General features: G+C 37.0%; 1 protein-coding gene across 2 annotated transcripts in view; it reads left to right on the top strand.

The window, feature by feature from the left end:
- Positions 1–25,302, top strand: part of LOC124722111 (potassium voltage-gated channel subfamily H member 2-like) — a 1,246,495-nt gene that overhangs the window by 1,168,232 nt on the left and 52,961 nt on the right. For both annotated transcript variants that reach the window (XM_047247314.1, XM_047247313.1), the window contains exon 8: positions 7,198–7,278. In XM_047247314.1, the coding sequence (XP_047103270.1) occupies positions 7,198–7,278 (81 nt within the window). The remainder of the gene's footprint in view (positions 1–7,197; positions 7,279–25,302) is intronic.

Genomic DNA, 25,302 nt, shown 5'->3' with positions numbered 1-25,302 from the left:
TTGTTCTCTAGTTATCACTATGTTACACTGCAAAAATATTTGGCGTACGCCTGGTATGCCAGTATTTTTGCCAGAAGTTCACTATGGTAAAAAGTGAAATTTTCTTATTAATTAAAACTGTATATCTGATTGAGACTTGCAAATGAATGTTTGCTTCCCTGGGCAACACAAATTTTGTGAGAATGAAATTTATTCCAAAATGTTCATTGCACTGTAGAAAATATTTTGCTCTCTGTGTCCCAGAATGATTTCAGTAGGTAATGCACTGTAGACTAATCACTGTCACATATGAAATTTTGAATTAAGCTGAGTGTAAAGAAACTTTCCAAAATGCCAAAAATTACCATACTTATGTAGATTGTATTCATATATTTAAATTAAGAATTGGGAAGAAAAAGATCCAGTTTGTCATTTTTGGGGGTCTTCCTTAATAAAATGCCTTGTGTGACTGCACAATATTTTCAGTAGTATACAAATAGAATATTTCTAGCCATTGATCTCTGATATATGGTGCTATTAGAATTAGCAGATGCATACACTACTGTTTGATCAATGAATAACACAAAATTTGCTAAAAAAGTGCCATACTGTTTCAAGAATGTGGTAGTGCAACTGTGTTTGATATTTATTTTGCATAATGGCTAGAAACATAACTAAGTAGTTCCCCCAGCTTGTAGACTGAACATCAACTAATGTCAGCAGTTTTGTATGAACTTCAAGAAATGTTTCCATTGTGCTTATTATGCATTGCATAATTAAATCTATGTATTTCTGTAAAAGCGCAACAGGACTACTACCATCTTGACATTCATTAACTGCCAATATATGGACTCAGAAAGAATTATTTTTATACATGAATTCATATCTCACTGTACAAGGAGTAGTCATAAAGTTTTAATTAGAACCTTGAAAAAATGAATCTGCTATTAGTAAAAAATGATAATTAATTGAAACCCTCAGCTGCTGAAAGGTGTTGTTGACATACCTCATTGGGGACAGCTGAAAATGTGTGCCCCGACCGGAACTCGAACCCGGAATCTCCTGCTTACATGGCAAACGCTCTATCCATCTGAGCCACCAAGGACACAGATGAATAGGCCGACTGCAGGGACTTGGGACTTACCCCTTGCACGCTTCCCATGAGACCCACATTCCCAACTGTCCACAATCTACATATGTAATGTTCCTAATAGATACTTTGCCCATCCACTCATTACTCGTGACCACTAAGGTGACGATTCCCATAATAGTTCGGGCAATCTGTGCGCATTCGCACAGATGAAGGTCAATGGCCAGGTAACCATTTAACTATATATGAAGATAGTAACTGTTCTCAAAAGAACATGTTTTTTTTTTCAAAAGATAGATGATTTGGCAGGGACCTGTATTGTAGAAGTACTGTTCAGGAAATGCTCCAGCTTGTTGGATATAAACTTATCATTCTGGAAATTTTTGGCACATAATGGTTTATTCATCATAGGCAAGGGGGTGAAGTCATTGAGAGCCATATCAGGGAAATGTAGGTGTGGCAAAATTCAGTACAACAGAGAAGTAGCCTGGGACAGGTCCCTAGAGTGCTTTTTCTTGACAGTCACTCGTAATCTCATTAAGAGACTTTGGTAGTATGCATATGATCATAATATATTAACACTACACCATGGTGAGTCTCAAAAAACACTCAACATCTTATTGCTCAGTGATGGTTGAGTCTTTGTTTTTTATGACCGTGTTGAATCTACATGCATCACTGCTTACTTTTGTCCTTTGTCTTGAGCTCATTAGTGATGCGTCACTGCTGCCTCAGTTTGGTGGGTTTTTAATTGGCTGTGAGCAATTCTGAAACCCATCAGTTGTTGGCAACCAAATTCACATGTATGTGGTTTTTCTAGTACAAAAACTATGAATTATTGCAGTGCACAATGATCAACATATTGGAAAATAGCTTGTATATTCAAAAGAAGTTCTGAACACAGTCTCTTAACCAGCTAATTAATACAGTGATCCCATCTTAACTGATTGTTTATACGGATGCCTCATAGTTTCATCTTTAATTTTCTGCCAAATTATCTCTGTTTCCTTGAATTGTAAGTTATTTAACTGGTTTAAAAACATGTCTTATGAATATATTTCAACTTTGTTTTGCGGCGGAATTCTCATGATTATTCAATTTATTGGTTAGAGTACATTTTTATAGCTTTACTTATGCTGCAGTTGTGGTACACTGTTGTAGCTACATTGTTAGTATACATTTACAGAAAGTTAAATGTCAATCCCAAATCAGCACTCAAACCTGGACTGTTGCCTTTCATAAGCATTGCTTTTGCATTGAGCCTTATAGTTTTCTGCACTGACAGCCTCTTACTAGATTCTTTCATTTCCTTCTGAACTGTGTTGAGACTACCAATGTGCAGTGAGAGTAGCTCCCCTAGATGTTACAGTATATAGTAAAGATTCTGATACTGCACAGTTTATGTAAAATGAGAAATTTCTTCCTTTTTGAACCAAACCAATCACTTACAGAGTAATTTTGTAGCAATTCCTTATGAGGAAGAAAACTGTAAAAACTGAAATGTTGTTATGTTCCACAAGATTTCATATTAGAAACGTTTTGTTACATGTCTTTAGAAATGTGTTTAGATTGGCTTATTATGCTTTTTCTGAATCATTTCAGTACTACTAGCTTCAAACTACAGCATAGTATTGCATTTTTCCTCCATCTCAGTGTCTTTTTGTCTTTTGCCATGCTGGTGGGTTATTTTTCCTTGTTTTAAGAACTGAATACAATTTTTCATTTATCAAATCTTTCTTCTGCATTAGGAGGGGTGTTTTGATCAGTTCTATTTTTTCCCCCTCAGATGAGCCAACTAAGCACGATGTGCTAATTTCAATTCCTTATTTGTTGTTCTGTCGTTTTCTTCCAACACTACTCTATCCATTTACTATGTTTTCTATTCCTGTCTTCTGACCACTTCAGATCAGTTATTTTAACTCTCCTACCTTGGACTCTTACCATATTCAATACTCTTTTCCATAAACACTTCTCTGTCAGCTGTTTATTTCAACTGTTATATTATTTTTTCTTAATGCTTTTTTTACTTCATAGATCCATCTTGTCATTGACTTCTTATCCTACAAACACTGGAATATATTTTTGGTTAATCTACTGTCTTGCATTCATTATAAATGTCCAAAAAATAACAGTCTTATTTTTCTCATTATTTCTGGTACTTTTTCAATGTTTCGATAAATTTCATCATTACTAAATAATTTTCAACCTTCCATAGTTTTTATTGTGCCTAATATTTTCCTAATGATTTGCCTTTCTAGTACTTGTAATGTACCTAAATGATAATTTGATGTTAGACATTCATTTGCATATAAACATTTGGCTTCACTGCTGCATTGTAGTACCTTATTTTCACATTTTTGGACAGGAATATTTTGTTCTAAAGGTCTTTAGTTATATTAAATGCCCTTCCGTTTCTGTGCATCATTTCCCCTATAGCAGCTTTTTCCAAATCTTTCTTTCATTATCTCTGCAAGGTACTTAAATTTTTGAATCCTTTTAAATTCTTCCAGTATCTGTTTTAAGAAAATTCAGTGCATTTTTAATGCTTGTAAAAATTTTGATTTCTTCTGCAGAAACTCATAAACTTGTACTACTGGCTATTTCTTCTAAAAGATTAACTTGTGTTTCAGCAGTTGCCACATTTTCAAAAAGTAGGTATAGCAAAGTCATCTGCAAATGTGAGATAGTTTATTCCACTATTTTTGTTTCCTCTTTCCAACCTTAGTGGTGAAATCTTATATTCATTCAATTTTTCATTCCTAATTCTCACTGTTTTCTCTAGAACACAAAAATAATTAGGGATAGGCCATTTCCTGACAAAAAACCTGTGTTTGCTTCTAAGGACAGAGCTATTTCTCCCATAAATTTAACTTTTGCTACTTTAGACTTAACAGTAAATTCTCAGATTATTTTATCTGCAGTTTGTCTGTTGATGGAATCAAAAGTATTTTTTAAAAAAGAAAGCATTATTACAAAATCTTTTGGATTCTGTAATCGCTGGTGAATGATTAACTTCAGATTAAATATTTGTTCAGAACATGACCTACCATTGCTACAAGCACCTTGAAATTCATCTAAATGACTGTCCAGTGTTTTTTCTACTCTGTTGAGTAAAATGTTGCAAAGTATTTTATATGCAACTGATAACAAAGAAATTCCTCTCTTTGTGTATGTATCATTTATTGGCTTTCTCATGTGGTGGATGTATCAAAGCTACCTTCCACTCTTCTGGGATTTTCTCTGCTTTCCTGATTTCTTCAGAAATTAATTTCATGTAATTTCTTGTTTTTGCTGCTGTAATAGAGTCTTTCCACTAGCTTTATTGTTTTGTAAGATTTTAATTACTTCTTTAATTTCTTTGATAGAAGTAAATCTTCTAGATTTTCATTAGTGGTAATTACAACTCATAGATTGGTTCTGGACAATTAAGAAGCTGATAAAAATATTTTGCAAGTATTTAGTGATTTTCAGCGTTGCTTAAGCCAGGTTTGCCATTTTCCTTTATTATACATACACTTATGGTTTGCTCTCCCTCCAGACTGTCCTTAAATCTCTGATAAAAATCATAGGTATTATTATTTGAATAGTTTTCTTCAATTTCTGCAAGTTTCCTCTTTTCAGTACTATATAATATTTTTGCCTATTACTTTCCTGTAGATGCATCTGATCTTTCTTCATGATACATTTTTAATTCCAGTAATCACCTCTGTTTCAACTTTTCATTTCATAATTTAGCTAAACGCCTTACCCTATATACTACTACATTTTACTTTTGGGCTGGCATGTCTTATTTCTATTTTCACTGTTTTATTTGCTCCATTTATCACAGATATCAACTGACTGATAAGTGCCCTTTGTCATTTCCATAATTATTGTAGGGTTTTTTAAAGTTCACTATAATTCTCATCTCTAATAAGTTCTGTTTATTTGCCTTCCAATTCCCTGCTTTTTCACTTTTTTGAGATTAACGTTATTTTCCTACATTTTTTCATTGCACCAGATCTTCATAATGATTTTTGTGTATTTGGCTGTACACCACATAACATTTAAGTTATCATCATAAAAAGTGTACACATATGATTGATATGCTCACTTAAACCCAGCTTTTAGTTTATATGTGATCTCATTGTAGTACAGCAGCATATTTCCAATATCAGTTATGTTTTTCAGATGAATTTTTGTCTTGCATGATTCTGGCAAAAAGGTTTTGCTATAACTATAGCTACTTGAAATTGTTTGTAGGACATTTAATATTTTCTCCCCTTTATGTATTACTTTGAATTTTCCTTGTCAGATAATTGTGCCTTCTGTTTAGTTTCAGTGTTGAGAAATATAATTATACTATTGTACTACTAACAATGAATAGTCATGTGAAAATATTGCACCTGTGACTGACACAGGTATTGTTATATTTTCATTCAGACTGGCAGTTGCAGTCCTCAGAACATGGAGAACGAGATTCAAATTCCAGTCCCTAAATCAATTTTGACAAATTCACAGAGACAGTCCCTCTGAAAAGTACACAAATCGCTCATCATTGTTCTATCTGAGCTCAGGCTCTGTCTAACAACCTTGTTACCAGTGGAATATTATAATCTTACCCTCATCTTTCTTTCATTTATTGATTTTTGGTATCTGATAGATCTCATCATGAAAGAGAACCTTCAGGAATATGAAATGACTGAAGGTATATGTTTTACGTATGCATTTTATTGGTAGTATTTACCATTAAACTGAATTGTAATAAATCACACATTGGCTTTCCAACTATAAAACACGAAATATAATTCATCACCCGTAATGTGCATAGTACTGCTGTAATAACACAGGAAGTATGAGACCTGGGAATGACACTTAAAATGCTGAAAACAAAAGGTGTCCTCGACACGATTGTTGGTTTCAACACCATAGTTCATTATTAGGCATGGTGCTATGGGCAGTGGAATACCCCGAGTTCCTCCAACCAATATGGTTGGAGATATATAGTTTAAAATAATGTCTGAAAGGTGCATTTCCATGTTGACAAATGAGTACCAGAGTTGAAAGAAATGATAAGTAACTGATGACTGAAACCTGGAAATATTTTACATATTGTGGAAGCTCTTCAGTAAAATTTATCTGTCTATGTACTGTGTCATTTAATGGTTTTATAGGCCGATGTTTTGACCTCTATCCCAAGTATCATTTATCAGGTATGTGTATTAGTGGACACCACCTTGATGAAGGCTGTTTGCAGCAATGTCCTAAATTTGTTGGTGTATATAAAACAGCATGACAACATGGTGACATACCGAGGAAAGTTTTACAGAAAATGACAAAGGCTGCAGAAGCTTATGTTTGCACATTGTGAAAGTCATTGGATAAAACAATGTGTAGGAAGTATGGTACTGCCTAATAGTTACTAATTACTTGTGAACTTTCAGTATGTACACTGCACTGGTTGTGTTTGTTACATGATTTTGCTGTGTAATTAGTCAGTACAGTAACATATAAATGAGAATACTATTTTAATAATTTAAGGCATAAAGGTAACTCACTTCATAGATGAGGTGCTGAGTCATTGATAGACACATTACCAAGACAGAGAATTTTGCTGGCTTTTTGGATAAACTCTTCTTCAGAAATGAATACACATCCACCCAACTGTTGCCACCCCATCCCTGCCCCCAATTTGCACACACACACCTGTAAGGTAATGGTTTTCTGTCTAATAATGTTGTGCCATTGTGCAACTTGAATGGGCTGCTGTGCCTGTGTGTGTGTGTGTGTGTGTGTGTGTGTGTGTGTGTGTGTGTGTGTGTGTGTGTGTGTGTACACACTATAGCTTTGAACAAAAATTCGCCTTAAAGCCAGCAGAATTGTGTTACTTGTTTATGTTCCTGCTAATGTGCTAGTGACTCAGCACCTCGGCTGTTTGCAAGTTGCTACCTTTACTCCTTAAATTATTTATATTCCATCAAGGACTTCTCATTAGCACACAGGAATACATTTGATGTTTTGTACCTCATTGCAGTATAGAGAAATAAGAACACCTTATCATACAATAAGAAGTTAAATACTTCGTGATAATGTGATAACGCATAAGTTACTCCAGAAATGTGTTATTCATTGCTGTTTATATTTTTCAGTTCTCCATTCAAGATAATGGATCAGCAAAATTCTTCCAAGGTGCTCTGCACACTCCAAACATGGGTGAGAAAGTGGCACAGGTGAGTGAAACACAGAACTTTTCAGTAAACTGTTAAAATGTGATTCCTCTTTAAATGATACAGGATCTGCAACTACTGATATTTCTTTTTTGATAGGCATGTTATCTTCAGTAGTACATATTACACAAAAAAGTAAGAAACTGCAATATGGATTCACTATTTGTATTCAGTGCATTGTGAGAAAATAATAAGGCAATATCACTCATCAGTGTCAGATCTTGCGAAGAGTGTCATAGTTCACCATATGTTTCTCATTTTTGGCTACAGGCCTGAAAGTTACTTTATCAAATATATTTTGATATACAGCAAATTTAAAGAGGAAACACAGAGAATGACCATTATGGAATATTTATGGTATGGTTATTACTAGAAAAAATGCCAGTGATTTGCAGGAATTGTTAGATATTGTAATGAAAAAACCCATGCAAAACTCCATTTATAATTGATTAAAATATTTCATGGAGTCCAAATTGTAGTGAATGTTTCAAACAATGAAATATATGTGGTGGCTATGGTGATCTAGTGGGTAAAGCACTGGACTCCAACCTTGGGAGTCCCAGGTGAAATCCTAAGTAAGAATGGAAACTTTTACTCATTCCAGTCCCTCCAGGAATTCCCCAGGTCCACTCAGTCTCCTATCAGACTGAGCACCAGGGAACTTTCCTGGAGCAAAAAGCAGCTGGGACAATGGGCTCATGATTTTACCCCTCCTGATGTGAACAAAAGGCTGTTCTCTACCTGCAGTCAGGCCAGAAGCTCTTTGAGCATTGCAGACTTTACCTTACTAAAATATATGCTTTGTATTCATTTCTACATATATTTCTTATTCTAACTGCAAAACACTGGTAAACTGCATGGTAGGCTTTGGGATTGATTTTATAGCACCTGCATGACATTGTCCATTTACATAACTGCATTACAAGTGCATGTGCAAAAACAAAATGGACTACAGTTTATCAGATGTGATTTCGTAGTAAACAGTTCCCAGCTAGCCTTCATTTTTTCTATTTCTTTTTATTATGCATGCAAAGCTTCACGCATTTATCACATGTGACATGTAATTTTTCTTCATGACAGTATTTTTTGCAGTACGTTTAACAGTACAGCAACTCAAGTGGAAAGAATGATATAATATCTGCAGTCAGCATACCTTTTCTTATTGTACAAAGTAAAAATTGCCAAAAAAATGAACATTTTTAACATTTTCTTCCAGTTATATATTCCTGGCTGTAGTACTGGAATACATAAGATACAAGATGCCTCATGAAAATTACTTTACATGAGATAGGGCTGAGTACCCACCGTGACTGCCATTAACAAATATATATTTCTGCGTATGCATGTGCTGTGTGTTTGAAGTTGGGTCTAGTGTATCAGAATGTGTGTGTGTGTGTGTGTGTGTGTGTGTGTGTGTGTGTGTGTGTGTGTGAGTGAGTGAGCGAGTGCATGTGTACCTTACCATTGACGGAAACTTTTCCATACATCCACTAGGTAACTGCCTGGAGGAGACTAATGAATTTTATGCTTGATATACTTGAAATAACATAACTTGTTTCCTTTATTTTTCTTTTTCTGAAAATGACTTTTTTGAGTCAGAGTGTCCATGTTAGGCTTGAATTATAGGTGTTTTCATCTCCATAGACATTTGAGAAGTTGCATGTTCAGTAGTAATGAGCAGAATGAATACTGAAAATTACTTGAATATGGCATAGTGAGAAATAAACTGCAGAGAAATCTGAATACCTTTGATAAAACCTTCCATGACAGGTTTTTGCCTGATTATAATACTTTTGCTTCTATTATTCAGATTCAGTTTTTCACATGTTGTACAACTCTGTGTTGGAACTTCAGTGCAAAAATTAAAATTTATGGCAGTAATTATAGTAAATGGGAAAGAAAGAAAAAAGTCTGAAGACTATTTGCGAACTCTAAAAGTTCTTTGTCTTTTCATGAACATTTGTGATAAATGTACGTTTACAAAATGTAGTTGTCTTGGTACGAAAAGGTTTCATGCAAAGATTTTTTGGTCATGTTTGGTTCACACACTGTCAGTTAATTATTTGCTACCTTTGAAATCACCAGAAGCAGTTGTTTTGAATTTAAAATAGTGTTGAGCCTTTAGTATGCCACACATCCGCTCAAACATGTATATGTTATTTAAAAGCAAATGTTATGTCACAGGAAGTGGAAAAAGGTTCTTATGAGTCTAATCAGGCCATTGATAGTTAATAGAACCTGAATGTATATGTTAGACCAGCAAGTTCCCTAATTAAGCTGTAAATATGATGAATAGCATTAACATAAGTTAACATGGCAACCCAAAATTTGTGACATCTTTCAGACATTCAAGACATGTATAAAAATAAAGTACACACACTGCTTTGTCTCATTTTCTGGGAGCCCACTAGGATAGCATTATGAAGTTGAACTGTATTTTGTAAACTTTCCCACAGTTTATAGACTTGTTATATGTTCTAATTGAGCTAAAAAAGTGCTCTCTGCCTATAAAGGAAAGTCAACAAAATTAGCAGCACATTAAACCTCCAGAATATTTTCAGTTTATCATAAATTTGACCATAGTTTTATATTGTTGATGTTTTTGATGTCATATCATAAGGGAGAAAGTTAAATACTTCTGCAACATAATATTTGAGTGAATTTCATAAGAAAAAATTACTTAGATTGCATTTCATTATGTTCCTTGTGTACATCCTACATGTAAAACCTACAAACAAGAGATGAGTGTATACAGAACCTGTTTCTTCATTGTTTGGTTTATTTGAAGGCTGCAGTAAAACATTTTCAGTAATTTGTTTTAGGACAATGTATTTTAAGTGTATACCACAAAAATCTGAGAAGACTAGCTGAAATGGTGCATTATGCTACATCATATACTTTTTACCTAATGATATCAGTGTGATTGTGATCATGTGTAATAAGACATACTGTTATTCACACATTCAGAGCAAAATCAATTGATGCTTAAAACATTTTATGAACTTGGAAGATCAATGATATTTTGAAAACTTGAAAAAAGAAGTCAATAGTATTTTTTTTTTATCATGCCCATTTATTTCGGGTATTGTACTCTATTTTCATATTTTTTCACCTGAGTTCTCTCCAGACATGGGGTACTTTCTGAAATTACTCATAGTAAGTTTATGGTGAGAGATATTCCTGTAAGTTGATTCATAGTAAGTGTACAGTCTCTTCTATATATAACATTTCAAGAATATTACTTATTCATCAACACTCAATAGTGCATTTATGCTTCATACCAGAATTGTTCAGTATGTTAATCCATTGCATTCATTGCTCATATGATATAATTTTTGTAGTTATTGACATAATACAGCTCTAGAATACTATTATTATTATTATTATTATTATTATTATTATTATTATTACTATCATTATCATTATTATTAATATTAATATTAATATTATTAGTGTATTACTGTCATAGTATCCATGACAGTTGACTTCCACCAACATATGGCGTCTGTACTGTTGGTTTTTTTTCTTTTTCTTTTTTGTGATGTGGTGATTATGTTAATTATGAAATTAAGATTGAATATGAATGTTTTTCAACAAAGAATTAAGCACAGTGAAGGACTGAAACTTTTGTAGTGCAGTGCTGCTAAATATATTATGCACTCTATTGTATTTAATATTTGCCTGCAATTAAAGATTGTACTTTGCTTGAAATAGTTACCTTCAGTTTCATGTACCTTGTTAAGTAACTCTGAACGAGAGTATGATTGACATAAAATGTAAAACATGTCATCTTTCTAAGAAATCACATTCTCACACACAAAGTATACTGATTCTCAGTACCAAATTTCATCATTTTCAAAGTGCAGCTTCAATACTGTGGAAGAAAAGAATGATTCATCCATTCTATTTTACAACTGATAACTGAAGAGCATGCAATCAGCAACTGAAAAGAAAGAATAAAAAATTTTTCAATTGTGCATTTATTTCTGAAGAGCAAAAAATGTGGACTTTTAAGATGACAACTCCTGGATCACACGGTAAGGATTCATTCTTTATTGCTTAGAAAATGACAGGTGAATTTTGAAATAATTTCATAGTAATTAAAATTGCCAGCAGTAGATTGCTCTTTAAATTAATAGTTCCTATAAGGCGAATATCACTGTTACAGGAAAATGTTTGGTACAGCATCTCATTCATGCCACATGTTCAGCATGTGCAAGTAGTTTAATAATATACATTTTAAGACATCAGTCTCAACAGTAACACCTTTTTATAATGAAACTGTGTCTAATGATAATTGTTTCTGATAGGCTTAAGACCTGTCATTGCATTGGTTGTCTATGTATCAAACATTCCATTCTTCTTCCCATGGAAGCATCAGCTATTTCCATAATTCAGAGAAATTCTTTCCCATGAAACTGGAATATAGTTAACAATGATAATACAAGAGAAAATCCAATGTATGCTTGAAACAGCTGTATCAGGATTTTAATATTTATGAGGGATTTGATATGATGAAAGTCATATTTCTTATTTATGGTTTTTTTATGAAAAATTAGGAAAAATGCATGATAGTTACTGTGAAATTGCAGTCTTCATTTATGACCGAAGTTTGTAAATGTTCAGTTCAAATTAGTATTTCTGTGTGTAATACAGAGGCCTACATTAAATTTTCTTAATATCTTACAAGTGCTCTAATAGGATATTGCAAATATTTTGCCAACAAGTAGATAACTCCCCCCACTTTGGAGCCAATAATCATTATGGAGCATTGAGAGTGCAGGAGTCTTCAAGAAGACTTGATTCCTGAACATAGATTTGTACAATATTTTTAATCTTGAACTTCTTTCAACTCAAATGTTGAATATTAACTATGTGTTGCAGTAAGTGAAAAATATGAAGGACTTGCATTTTGATGCCTGAGATACTATTTATAACTACTGATGATGATAATATCAGTAGATATTTTGATAGTTCATAACTGATGTTGTCTCATTCAGTTATTGAGGAATTATATCACTTTACGTTGCTCAAGCATGATCTGATCATAAAAGAATAAACTAATGGATAGTAAATTTAGAAGCATGCAGAACAGTGCAAAAGATGTTTGAGAAACTAACACATGTGATACTTACATTCACCATCCACTCTACTGAAGTGGATGTGAGGTGTTTGGCATGCTTTGCTTGCTTACAGTTACTTATTATCTTCATGTGAACTGCTCTAAAGCAGTGCCATTTGACTTAGGTCTTCCAGAGGAACACATTGAATCAACAATGAAAATACATATTTTATATGTGATTTTCAGGAATATTTTGTGGAAGTCTGTTTTCTGTAATGTGGACACCCAATATGACTCACTGGTTTGTGTATTATAAAAATGTTAATGAAAACTAAATCTTTCAAACCATGTAAAAGTAGATGAAAGTCTAAACATAGGAAGTATGGGTAAAACATCCAGATCAGCTAAAAATATAAAAAGGAAATTATTTCGTGTGGTTTTTTTTTTTTTGGCAAGGCTCTTAAATTGCTGAGTTGTGGACCCTGTTTTAATAGAAGAGTTACAGCTTTAGAGGAAAGAACATTTGTATTTGTGCATGTGGAACTGTTGCTGCAAGCTGTACTAGTAAATAGGCATTTTATTTTCTATTAACTCGTTTGATAAAAATATATTTACAATTCTAAGAAATTAAATGATAATGTGTCTCCATAATAAATACACAAAGTTCCTGCATAATTGTAACTTACACAGTAACTTGATGTGACACAGATACTTCACAATACAGAAAGCTTTGTGCCAAGTGAACATTTGTGTATAGACTTTTGTAAACATTATCACTCTTAGCTCACTTATTTGTTACATAGTTTAATTCTTAATTTCTTTGCGTGTTTTTGGTATTTTCATTGTTTAATTCATAAATTTCGGGCATATTATAGTATTTGAGAGTTGTAGCATCGCGTTTTAGTACCTGAATAGTGTAAAATCGCGTAGTCTCCTTCCGCCGCCGAGCAGTGTGTCAGCAGTGCGCAAGTAGCAGCATTACTGCATTTACTAGGCAATCTTGTATTTTAATAACTGTTTCAATTTTGTGTCAATTTGTTTGTGCTCTCTGTAGATTAGTTCAGACGCTCTTTGCACAGCAGTTTTTAGCGCGGATAGGGACTGCAACTGCTGTGTTCGGATGCAGGCTGAGTTGGCATCCCTTCACTCCCAGCTTCAGGCAGTGTTGGCTTTGGTCACACAGCTTGAGGCTGTTGCCAATGGGCATCACTGTGGGGGTCCGGATGGGGGTTTGTCGGGGACGGCCAGCTCGTCCCACGCATCCCCCGATCGGACTACGACTGTGGCTGCCCGGGATACTGCCCACATTGAGACTGATCCTTCACCTGTGGTAGAGTGGGAGGTTGTCTCGAGGTGTGGCAGGGGGTGAAAGACATTCCGGAGGGCTGAATGAAAGGCCTCTCCAGTTTGTCTGACAAACCGGTTTCAGGCTCTGCCTCAGGCTGATACTGATCTTCGGCCGGACATGGCTGCTTGTCCTGTTCCAAAGGTTGCCCCTCAGTCTGCAAGATCCGGGCGGTCGCAGAGGGTGGGCTTACTGGTAGTTGGGAGCTCCAACGTCAGCTGCGTAATGGGGCCCCTTAGGGATATGGCAGCAAGAGAGGGGAAGAAAACCAATGTTCACTCCGTGTGCATACCGGGGGGAGTCATTCCAGATGTGGAAAGGGTCCTTCTGGATGCCATGAAGGGTACAGGGTGCACCCATTTGCAGGTGGTCGCTCATGTCGGCACCAATGATGTGTGTTGCTATGGATCGGAGGAAATCCTCTCTGGCTTCAGGTGACTGTCTGATTTGGTGAAGACTGCCAGTCTCGCTTGCGGGATGAAAGCAGAGCTCACCATCTGCAGCATTGTCGATAGGACTGACTGCGGACCTTTGGTACAGAGCCGAGTGGAGGGTCTGAATCAGAGGCTGAGACGGTTCTGCGACCGTGTGGGCTGCAGATTCCTCGACTTGCGCCATAGGGTGGTGGGGTTTTGGGTTCCGCTGGATAGGTCAGGAGTCCACTACATGCAGCAAGCAGCTATACGGGTAGCAGGGGTTGTGTGGCTTGGACTGGGTGGTTTTTTAGGTTAGATGACCTCGGGCAATTACAGAAAGGGCAACAGCCTCAAAGGGTGTGGGGCAAAGTCAGGGCATGTGGGGGACAAGCAGCAATCGGTATTGTAATTGTAAACTGTCAAAGCTGCATTGGTAAAGTACCAGAACTTCAAGCACTGATAGAAAGCACCAAAGCTGAAATTGTTATAGGTACAGAAAGCTGGCTGAAGCCAGAGATAAATTCTGCTGAAATTTTTAGAAAGGCACAGACAGTGTTTAGAAAGGATAGATTGCATGCAACCGGTGGTGGCGTGTTTGTCGCTGTTGGTAGTAGTTTATCCTGTAGTGAAGTAGAAGTGAATAGTTCCTGTGAATTTTTATGGGTGGAGGTTACACTCAACAACCGAGCTAGGTTAATAGTTGGCTCCTTTTACTGACCTCCCGACTCAGCAGCATTAGTGGCAGAACAACTGAGAGAAAATTTGGAATACATTTCACATAAATTTTCTCAGCATGTTATAGTCTTAGGTGGAGATTTCAATTTACCAGATATAGACTGGGACACTCAGATGTTTAGGACAGGTGGTAGGGACAGAGCATCAAGAGACATTATACTGAGTGCACTATCCGAAAATTACCTCGAGCAAATAAACAGAGAACCAACTCGTGGAGATAACATCTTGGACCTACTGATAACAAACAGACCCAAACTTTTCGACTCTGTAAGTGCAGAACAGGGAATCAGTGATCATAAGCCCATTGCAGCATCCCCGAAAATGGAAGTTAATAGGAATATAATAAAAGGGAGGAAGGTTTATCTGTTTAGCAAGAGTAATAGAAGGCAGATTTCAGACTACCTAACAGATCAAAACGAAAATTTCTCTTCCGACACTGACAATGTTGAGTGTTTATGGAAAAAGTTCAAGGCAATCGTAAAATGCGTTTTAGACAGGTACGTGCCGAGTAAAACTGTGAGGGACGGGAAAAACTCACCGTGGTTCAACAACAAAGTTAGGAAACTACTGTGAAGGTAAAGAGAGCTTCACTCCAAGTGTAAACGCAGCCAAAACCTCTCAGACAAACAGAAGCTAAACGATGTCAAAGTTAGCGTAAGGAGGGCTATGCATGAAGCATTCAGTGGATTCGAAAGTAAAATTCTATGTACCGACTTGACAGAAAATCCTAGGAAGTTCTGGTCTTACGTTAAATCAGTAAGTGGCTCGAAACAGCATATCCAGACACTCCGGGATGATGATGGCATTGAAACAGAGGATGATATGCGTAAGGCTGAAATACTAAACACCTTTTTCCAAAGCTGTTTCACAGAGGAAGACCGCACTGCAGTTCCTTCTCTAAATCCTCGCACAAACAAAAAATGGCTGACATCGAAATAAGTGTCCAAGGAATAGAAAAGCAACTGTAATCACTCAACAGAGGAAAGTACACTGGGCCTGATGGGATACCAAGTCGATTCTACACAGAGTATGCAAAAGAACTTGCCCCCCTTCTAACAGCCGTGTACCTCAAGGCTCTAGAGGAACGGAAGGTTCCAAATGATTGGAAAAGAGCACAGGTAGTCCCAGTCTTCAAGAAGGGTCGTCGAGCAGATGCGCAAAACTATAGACCTATATCTCTGTTGTAAAATTTTAGAACATGTTTTTTGCTCACGAATCATGTCGTTTTTGGAAACCCAGAATCTACTCTGTAGGAATCAACATGGATTCCGGAAACAGCGCTTTATTTGTTCATGAGACCCAGAAAATATTAGATACAGGCTCCCAGGTAGATGCTATTTTTCTTGACTTCCGGAGGGCGTTCGATACAGTTCCGCACTGTCGCCTGATAAACAAAGTAAGAGCCTACAGAATATCAGACCAGCTGTGTGGCTGGATTGAAGAGTTTTTAGCAAACAGAACACAGCATGTTGTTATCAATGGAAAGACGTCTACAGACATTAAAGTAACCTCTGGCGTGCTTCAGGGGAGTGTTATGGGACCATTGCTTTTCACAATATGTATAAATGACCTAGTAGATAGTGTTGGAAGTTCCATGCGGCTTTTCACGGATGATGCTGTAGTATACAGAGAAGTTGCAGCATTAGAAAATTGCAGTGAAATGCAGGAAGATCTGCAGCGGATAGGCACTTGGTGCAGGGAGTGGCAACTGACCCTTAACATAGACAAATGTAATGTATTGCGAATACATAGAAAGAAGCATCCTTTATTGTATGATTATATGATAGCAGAACAAACACTGGTAGCAGTTACTTCTGTAAAATATCTGGGAGTATGCATGCGGAACGATTTGAAGTGGAATGATCATATAAAATTAATTGTTGGTAAGGTGGGTACCAGGTTGAGATTCATTGGGAGAGTCCTTAGAAAATGTAGTCCATCAACGAAGGAGGTGGCTTACAAAACACTCGTTCGACCTATACTTGAGTACTGCTCATCAGTTTGGGATCCGTACCAGATCGGGTTGATGGAGGAGATAGAGAAGATCCAAAGAAGAGTGGCGTGTTTCGTCATAGGGTTATTTGGTAACCGTGATAGTGTTACGGAGATGTTTAGCAAACTCAAGTGGCAGACTCTGCAAGAGAGGCGCTCTGCATCGCGGTGTAGCTTGCTGTCCAGGTTTCGAGAGGGTGCGTTTCTGGATGAGGTATTGAATATATTGCTTCCCCCTACTTATACCTCCCGAGGAGATCACGAACGTAAAATTAGAGAGATTCGAGCGCGCACGGAGGCTTTCAGACAGTCGTTCTTCCAGCGAACCATACGCGACTGGAACAGAAAAGGTAGGTAATGATAGTGGCACGTAAAGTGCCCTCCGCCACACACTGTTGGGTGGCTTGTGGAGTATAAATGTAGATGTAGATGTAGATGAACCATTTAGATTAAATGAATAGCCATGGTAGATTTTATTTACCTTTGTATTCCTTTTATTAAATGTAATCTATTAAACCAAATGGGCCGGCCGCGCTGGTCTAGCGGTTCTAGGCGCGCAATCTGGAACCGCGCGACTGCTACGGTCACAGGTTCGAATCCTGCCTCGGGCATGGATGTGTGTGATGTCATTAGGTTAGTTAGGTTTAAGTAGTTCTAAGTTCTAGGGGACTGATGGCCACAGATGTTAAGTCCCGTAGTGCTCAGAGCCATTTGGAACCAAATGGAAAACAAGTTTCATTTGTGTATGAATGCATTGTCTCACAGTGATATGAATCAAGCAAATCTTCTTGGGCTTGCAGCCGTGTCAGGTGGATAAAACCCCATTAGTTTGTGGCCGAGCTCTCCTCAGCCATTGTCAAGTGGTAAAAGATTGTTGTGTCACTGTGGCCTCACCATTACATACCCACAGTGCTGGCTGTGACATCACAAGTCCTCTTTTCCTCACCAAATATGTATATTTCTTCATATGAGTATCTCTCTCTCAACATTGTTTCTTTTTTCCATAAAACCAGTTCTTGTAATACAGAAATGTTATTGTAACCCATCATCTTGACATTAATGTGTAGTGGCCCAGCAGTGAGAAAAAATGGTCCTTTTACTGTTCTTCATGAATCACATTCATTTGACTATGTTTGCCACTTTTTTCTACTTGTCTAATGTCAGAGAGAAAAGTGAGAAACCAGGCCAACAATAATCTTGACTGATGTTGAAGGTTGTGAAAAAGTTCTGCTCATGTTGAGTGATCATCAATGCTTCGTAAACAGTTGATGTAGTTCATGAAATTTTTAAAGTCTGAATAAACAAATAAAAGCAAACAGTTTTTATTTTATGGAACTAAGCAACATTTTATTCATCTGTTTAATCAGGAAGCCTACTTGGTGAGAGTTTGTCTTTACAGGTACATGCAATACTCAAAAGTATGTATGCAAAACTATTATGAATAACTTCTTTAATCAGCAGAATACTACGAAATAAAGTACTTACTCAACCATTAAAACTAGTACTAATATTCATAAGGTCCCGAACCTTGCAATTAGAGGATGTATCTGACTCTGGAAGACTATGATTACCACACTGGACTGTACAGCTCCAACATATTAGTAATGGTTCACAAACAATCTGAACATGTTCAATAAAACACACACACAAACACTCCCTGTGTTACTATGATTGGAAAAAAAACACTTCTATATTTCCATTTTTGAGTTACTCAGGTTGTGTCAAATGGCTCTTGTAAGTGATGTTACCAAGAGTAATACAATCGGGATATTGAACCTGATGAAAAGGTCTTGAGATAACTATGCAATACTTAAATTTTGAAATAAAAGGATTACTAACACAAATAAACCATTTTTTAAACTTTGAGGAAATAGAATTGCTGGCTAGGACTTATCTTCATAAGGCTAAATTCCAAGTACTGCAGATAGATGCATTTAAAAGTAGAAAAATTTATTTCATGGTTTTTGCAACTGTTAGTTCTTTTCACAAGAATAAAAATGGATAATTTTACGAAAGCAGGCAAGGAAGAGCTGCCTAGTCAGATTCCAAGTTGAGGGTAGAAGGTCAAATATATACCAAGCAGTATGCTGCCTTTTGTCCAGAGCTGATATTAGGGCAGTGGAAAATACGATGGATGAAATTAAGGAAGGAACAAGATCAGAGGTTTTATGTCACTCAAAAATGAGATAATTAGAGACAGAGCACAATCTCACATTGAAAAAGGAAGGGTTAGAAATCAGCCACGTTCTTTTCAAAGGAACCAGCCTAGCATGTGTGTAAGTCATGTTGGAACATTGTGCTGAATGTGAGACCAGTGTTCTACCTTGCAACAGTTAGCCCATGGATTAAGAAGAAGGGAAATGAGAAATAGAATGAGTAGTGCAATTAATAACTTAGAAACATTGGGAAAGAAAATGAGGAATAATGGTGGGTGGTAGGGGGTGGGGTGGGGTGGTGGGGTGGTAGGGGGAGGAGAAATGAAGATAAAAAAGAAATAATGTAAATAATGAAAATCTGTTACTGCAAAAATGGAACAGTTAACAGAGGTTAAGCCCAAGACGTTGGTGGTATGCAATGATATGTTGGAAAACAAGTACCTATCTCCAGAGCTATGGTCAGTGTAATGCAGCGGTAACCTAGGTCCCGTAAGACATGCTGTAGAGTATGTTTACTAACAGGAAATCGTGTGCCCCCAAAGTGGACTGTTCTTCTTTGTCATTCCTGTATAAAAAGCCATACTGTGAATAGATGTTAGTTGATAGAAAATAGATCTGCTTTTACATGTTGCTCTGCATTTGGTATTGTAGGTTTTACCAGTGGTGATGAAAGGTTAAGTGGTAATGGATATTGGGGTAGGTTTTGTGGCAGGAAGTTTTGCAGGGTTAGCTACTTATGTGTAGGCATAAAGGTCTAGAAATGTCATATGGATGGAGAAGGATGTTGTGGAGTTTAGAAGGGCAATTAAAGGCAAGAGTAGATAGTGTGGGAAGGATATCAAGCAGAGATGATCATATTATCACACAATTACCCTGCAGACCATGGCCACAAAAAATCTCACATGCCCTCTTATTCTCCAACAAATACATACCCCATTTCCAAAAACGTTGGACTCACTTCATTGTCACTTGTCCCTCAGTAACACCAAGTCCTTGAGTGCCTCAGTGTATTCCTCTGCCAAGGCTATCAGTTTCTCAACTCAAGTCCTCAAATGAAATCACCTCACACTGATAACCTTAGCTCACCTTGAGCTGAGTCCTTCCATTCTCCTCTTAAACTCTACAGCCCTTCTCAAACCAAGTGACACTCCCAGACCATAGTCCCTACACAAAGGCTCCTCTTATCTGTGCAGTCATCCTAACTTTAAAACTTGTGTCATGCATCCAGCCACCACCACTTGCTCCAGTCAGACACCTGATAAGGCAGGAAACATCAAAGATAAAGCAGCATGAGGGACCATATGTTTTTTACCACCTAGAACATGATTACTGCACCACTTTCTGTATATCAGTGACAACCACTGAATTAACTGAGTGTGTGAATGGACACACAAGAATTGTCAATCTTGGAGACACCTAATACCTAGCTGCTTAGCATACTCTACAGCATGACTCAAAGAACTCAAATGACTGCTACAGCACATGTGTGTGCCATATTGATATTCGAACCCATTACTAGTTGATGTCACCTCTGGAGATGGGAACTTACTTTTTAACATATCATAGCATTCCATCTCCATTGCCAACTCCTGCTCCCTCTACACTTTTTTTCATTGATAAAAAAACTTAATTATGTACCCAATGAATTATTAGGTTTTATTTTTAGTTCTTTTGTCTCCATGTCCCACAACTTTCCGTAGTCTCTTTTTGATTTTTCCCCATTTTCTTTTCCTATTTCCTCATACTTCTTAATTGCACTATTCATTCCACTTCTCTTTTCTCTTTCTCTTCATTCATCTGTACTTTTTAATTTGTGCTGAGAAAGATAGATTAGGCAGAATTGGTGGTGGAGTGTTTGTGTCTGTCAGTAGTGGTTTATCTTGTAGTGAAGTCGAAGTAGATACTCCGTGCGAATTGGTATGGGTGGAGGTTATACTTAACAGCTGAACTAAGTTAATAATTGGCTCCTTCTACAGACCCCCAGACTCCGATGATACAGTTGCCGAACAGTTCAGAGAAAATTTGAGTCTCGTAACAAATAAATACCCCACTCATACGGTTATAGTTGGTGGGGACTTCTACCTTCCCTCGATATGTTGGCAAAAATACTTGTTCAGAACCAGTGGTAGGCAGAAAACATCTTCCGAGATTGTCCTAAATGCTTTCTCTGAAAATTATTTCGAGCAGTTAGTCCACGAACCCACGCGAATTGTAAATGATTGCAAAAACACACTTGACCTCTTAGCCACAAACAATCCATAGCTGATAGAAAGCATCATGACTGTTACAGGGATTAGTGATCACAAGGTCGTTGTAGCTAGGCTCAATACCGTTTCTTCCAAATCCACCAGAAACAAACGCAAACTAATTTTATTTAAAAAAGCGGATAAAGTGTCACTAGAAGCCTTCCTAAGAGACAATCTCCATTCCTTCCAAACTGACTATGCAAATGTAGACGAGATGTGGCTCAAATTCAAATATATAGTAGCAACAGCAATTGAGAGATTCATACCTCATAAATTGGTAAGAGATGGAACTGATCCCCTGTGGTACACAAAACAGGTCCGAACGCTGTTGCAGAGGCAACGGAAAAAGCATGCGAAGTTCAGAAGAATGTGAAATCCCGAAGATTGGCTAAAATTTACAGACGCGCGAAATTTGGCACGGACTTCAATGCGAGATGCCTTTAATAGGTTCCACAATGAAACATTGTCTCAAAATTTGGTAGAAAATCCAAAGAAATTCTGGTCGTATGTAAAGTACACAAGCGGCAAAATGCAGTCAATACCTTCGCTGCGCAATGACGATGGTACTGTTACCGATGACTGTGCCGCTAAAGCGGAGTTATTGAACACAGTTTTCCGAAATTCCTTCACCAGGGAAGACGAAAGGAATAGTCCAGAATTTAAAACACGAACAGCTGCTAGCATGAGTTTCTTAGAAGTAGATACCTTAGGGGTTGCGAAGCAACTCAAATCGCTTGATACGGGCAAGTCTTCAGGTCCAGATTGTATACCGATTAGGTTCCTTTCAGATTACGCTGATACAATAGCTCCCTACTTAGCAATCCTATACAACCACTTGCTCACCGATAGATCTGTACCTACAGATTGGAAAATTGCGCAGGTCTCACCAGTGTTTAAGAAGGGTAGTAGGAGTAATCCATCTAACCACAGACCTATATCATTGACATCGGTTTGCATTAGGGTTTTGGAGCATATACCGTATTCAAACATTATGAGTCACCTCAAAGGGAATGATCTATTCATGTGTAATCAGCATGGTTTCAGAGAACATCGTTCTTGTGCAACGCAGCTAGCTCTTTATTCGCACGAAGTAATGGCCGCTATCGACAGGGGATCTCAAGTTGATTCCATATTTCTAGATTTCCGGAAATCTTTTGACACCATTCCTGACAAGCGACTTCTAATCAAGCTGCGGGCCTATGGGGTATCGTCTCAGTTGTGCGACTGGATTCGTGATTTCCTGTCAGGAAGGTCGCGGTTCATAGTAATAGACGGCAAATCATCGAGTAAAACTGAAGTGATATCAGGTGTTCCCCAGGGAAGCGTCCTGGGACCTCTGTTGTTCCTGATCTATATAAATGACCTGAGTGATAATCTGAGCAGTTCTCTTAGGTAGTTCGCAGATGATGCTGTAATTTACCGTCTAGTAAGGTCATCCGAAGACCAGTATCAGTTGCAAAACGATTTAGAAAAGATTGCTGTATGGTGTGGCAGGTGGCAGTTGACGCTAAATAACGAAAAGTGTGAGGTGATCCACATGAGTTCCAAAAGAAATCTGTTGGAATTTGATTACTCGATAAATAGTACAATTCTCAAGGCTGTCAATTCAACTAAGTACCTGGGTGTTACAATTACGAACAACTTCATTTGGAAAGACCACATAGATAATATTGTGGGGAAGGCAAGCCAAAGGTTGCGTTTCATTGGCAGGACACTTAGAAGATGCAACAAGTCCACTAAAGAGACAGCTTACGCTACACTCGTTCATCCTCTGTTAGAATATTGCTGCGCGGTGTGGGATCCTTACCAGATGGCATTGACGGAGGACATCGAAAGGGTGCAAAAAAGGGGAGCTCAGTTTGTATTATCATGTAATAGGGGAGAGAGTGTGGCAGATATGGTACATGAATTGGGATGGAAGTCATTACAGCAAAGACGTTTTTCGTCGTGGCGAGATCTATTTACGAAATTTCAGTCACCAACTTTCTCTTCCAAATGCGAAAATATTTTATTGAGCCCAACGTACATAGGTAGGAATGATCATCAAAATAAAATAAGAGAAATCAGAGCTTGAACAGAAAGGTTTAGGTGTTCGTTTTTCCCGCGCGCTGTTCGGGAGTGGAATGGTAGAGAGATAATATGATTGTGGTTCGATGAACCCTCTGCCAAGCACTTATATGTGAATTGCAGAGTTGTCATGTAGATGTAGATGTAGACTACCAAAAGGGGAAAATATATTAACAGTTGTGGCAATTACTTTTGAAACAATAAACAGTTTACTTTTTTCCATCTGCCTCATTTTCATTCGACTGCCCTTATAGTTTTCTCAAGTGAATTTTCCTTTTGATATATTGTGAAATATGAATTTTCTATGGGTGTATGTGATTGACCAATATTTTACCCATTACAGTTTGAAGGATATATTTCAAAGACTAGTCAAAGAAATATAATTCATGATTTTTAAACCTTTATTGATTTGAAGTGGGCATCCGCTTTGAGAAAACTATTAACAGTCATCTACGCAACTTTGTTTAGTATTCTCCACACTCAAGATTGGTAGAACCACTATTAAATTCATTATGAAGTCCAGAAATGAAATTATTTATGGAGAGGAATATTGATAATGGAAAAAGTAATTAATTCAGTATTCATGAAATAAAATTTTAAGTGTTTTAAATGTAAGATTTGTTGGTATTTTAGATAATACTGTTAATAATTTTGAGAATACATGATGTATACAGAATCTCTGTATTAGTCACGTAATTATAAATTTGTCTGAGAAAAATGTGCATGAAAGAAATACCCTTTAGCAAATACAGAATATTCACCACACAATTTATATGGCATAGTATAGTGCCTAAGTGTCACAATTATTACATTTACGATATGTTTGTACCAGAAATTCAAATAATACATTTTGTGGTTTGGTATTGATCTGTAAAGTAATAATGAATGTGAATCTGCCATCATAGTATTATTGCTATGTATTACATTAATGAACATGATAGATTTGGTTAACTATAGTTCTCAGAATCCTATTTACTCCTTTTGCTTGTAACATAAAACAGTTTGAGAATCATCACCAAAAGAATATAGGAAACTGGGAATTTTTTGCACATTAGTTTATGGTCTGTTAATTTTTGTAAATGTAGCAACTTTCAGCTCACAATAGATACAGAAAAAATATTTATTGTAGAAAAATCTACAACTGTTAAACTACTTTTCTACATAGCTTCCGAGATTTTGTAGGCACTTGTCATAGCGTGGCACAAGTTTTTGTATGCCTTCTTCACAGAAGGTTGACGCCTCTGTATTTAACCATGTGGTAACATATTCTTTCAGCTCATCATCATCATTGAAGTGTTGACCAGCAAGGACAGATTTTAGGTGTAAGAAGAGATGAAAGTCACTAGGAGTGAGGTCTGGGATGTACGGAGGATGATCGAACGTGTCCCAGTAAAATTCCCATAAGAGTTGTTCGGTCACATTCGCCATGTGAGGTTGGGCATTATCGTGGAGAAAAACAACACCTTTTGACAGTAATCCTTGGTGTTTGTTCTGTATTGTATGGCACAATTTCTTAATGGTCTCGCAGTAACCATGTGCATTGATTGTTTGGCCTCATGGTAAGAAATCAATCATCAAAATGCCTTTTCAGTCCCAAAAAAATGGTGCACATGACTTTTGGAGGTGTCAAGATTTGCTTAGGCTTAACCTTTGTTGGGGATGAAGTGTGCCTCCATTCCATTGATTGCCATTTTGTTTCAGGGGTGTCGTGCGATACCCAAGTTTCATCCCCTGTCACTATCTGAGAAAGAAAACCATCACCGTCTATATAGAAGGGTGTCAAAACCTGAAATGCAGTGCCCATCCGTTGTTTTTTTGTGTTGTTCAGTAAGAATTATGGGTACCCAACATGAGTAAAGTTTTTAAAATTTCAGTTTTTCAGTAACAATTTCATGAATTAGTGATTGTGAGATTTGCAGAACTTCCATAGCAAGGGCATTAAGTGTAAACTTATGGTTGTGCTTAATCTTCTTTTCAATTGTGTGAACCAGTTCATCAGTAACCACAG

This window comes from Schistocerca piceifrons, chromosome X (genome assembly GCF_021461385.2).
Source record: "Schistocerca piceifrons isolate TAMUIC-IGC-003096 chromosome X, iqSchPice1.1, whole genome shotgun sequence".
Lineage (NCBI taxonomy): Eukaryota > Metazoa > Arthropoda > Insecta > Orthoptera > Acrididae > Schistocerca > Schistocerca piceifrons.
The sequence above is the reverse complement of the archived record's forward strand: the minus strand, read 5'-3'. Positions and strand labels throughout refer to the sequence as shown.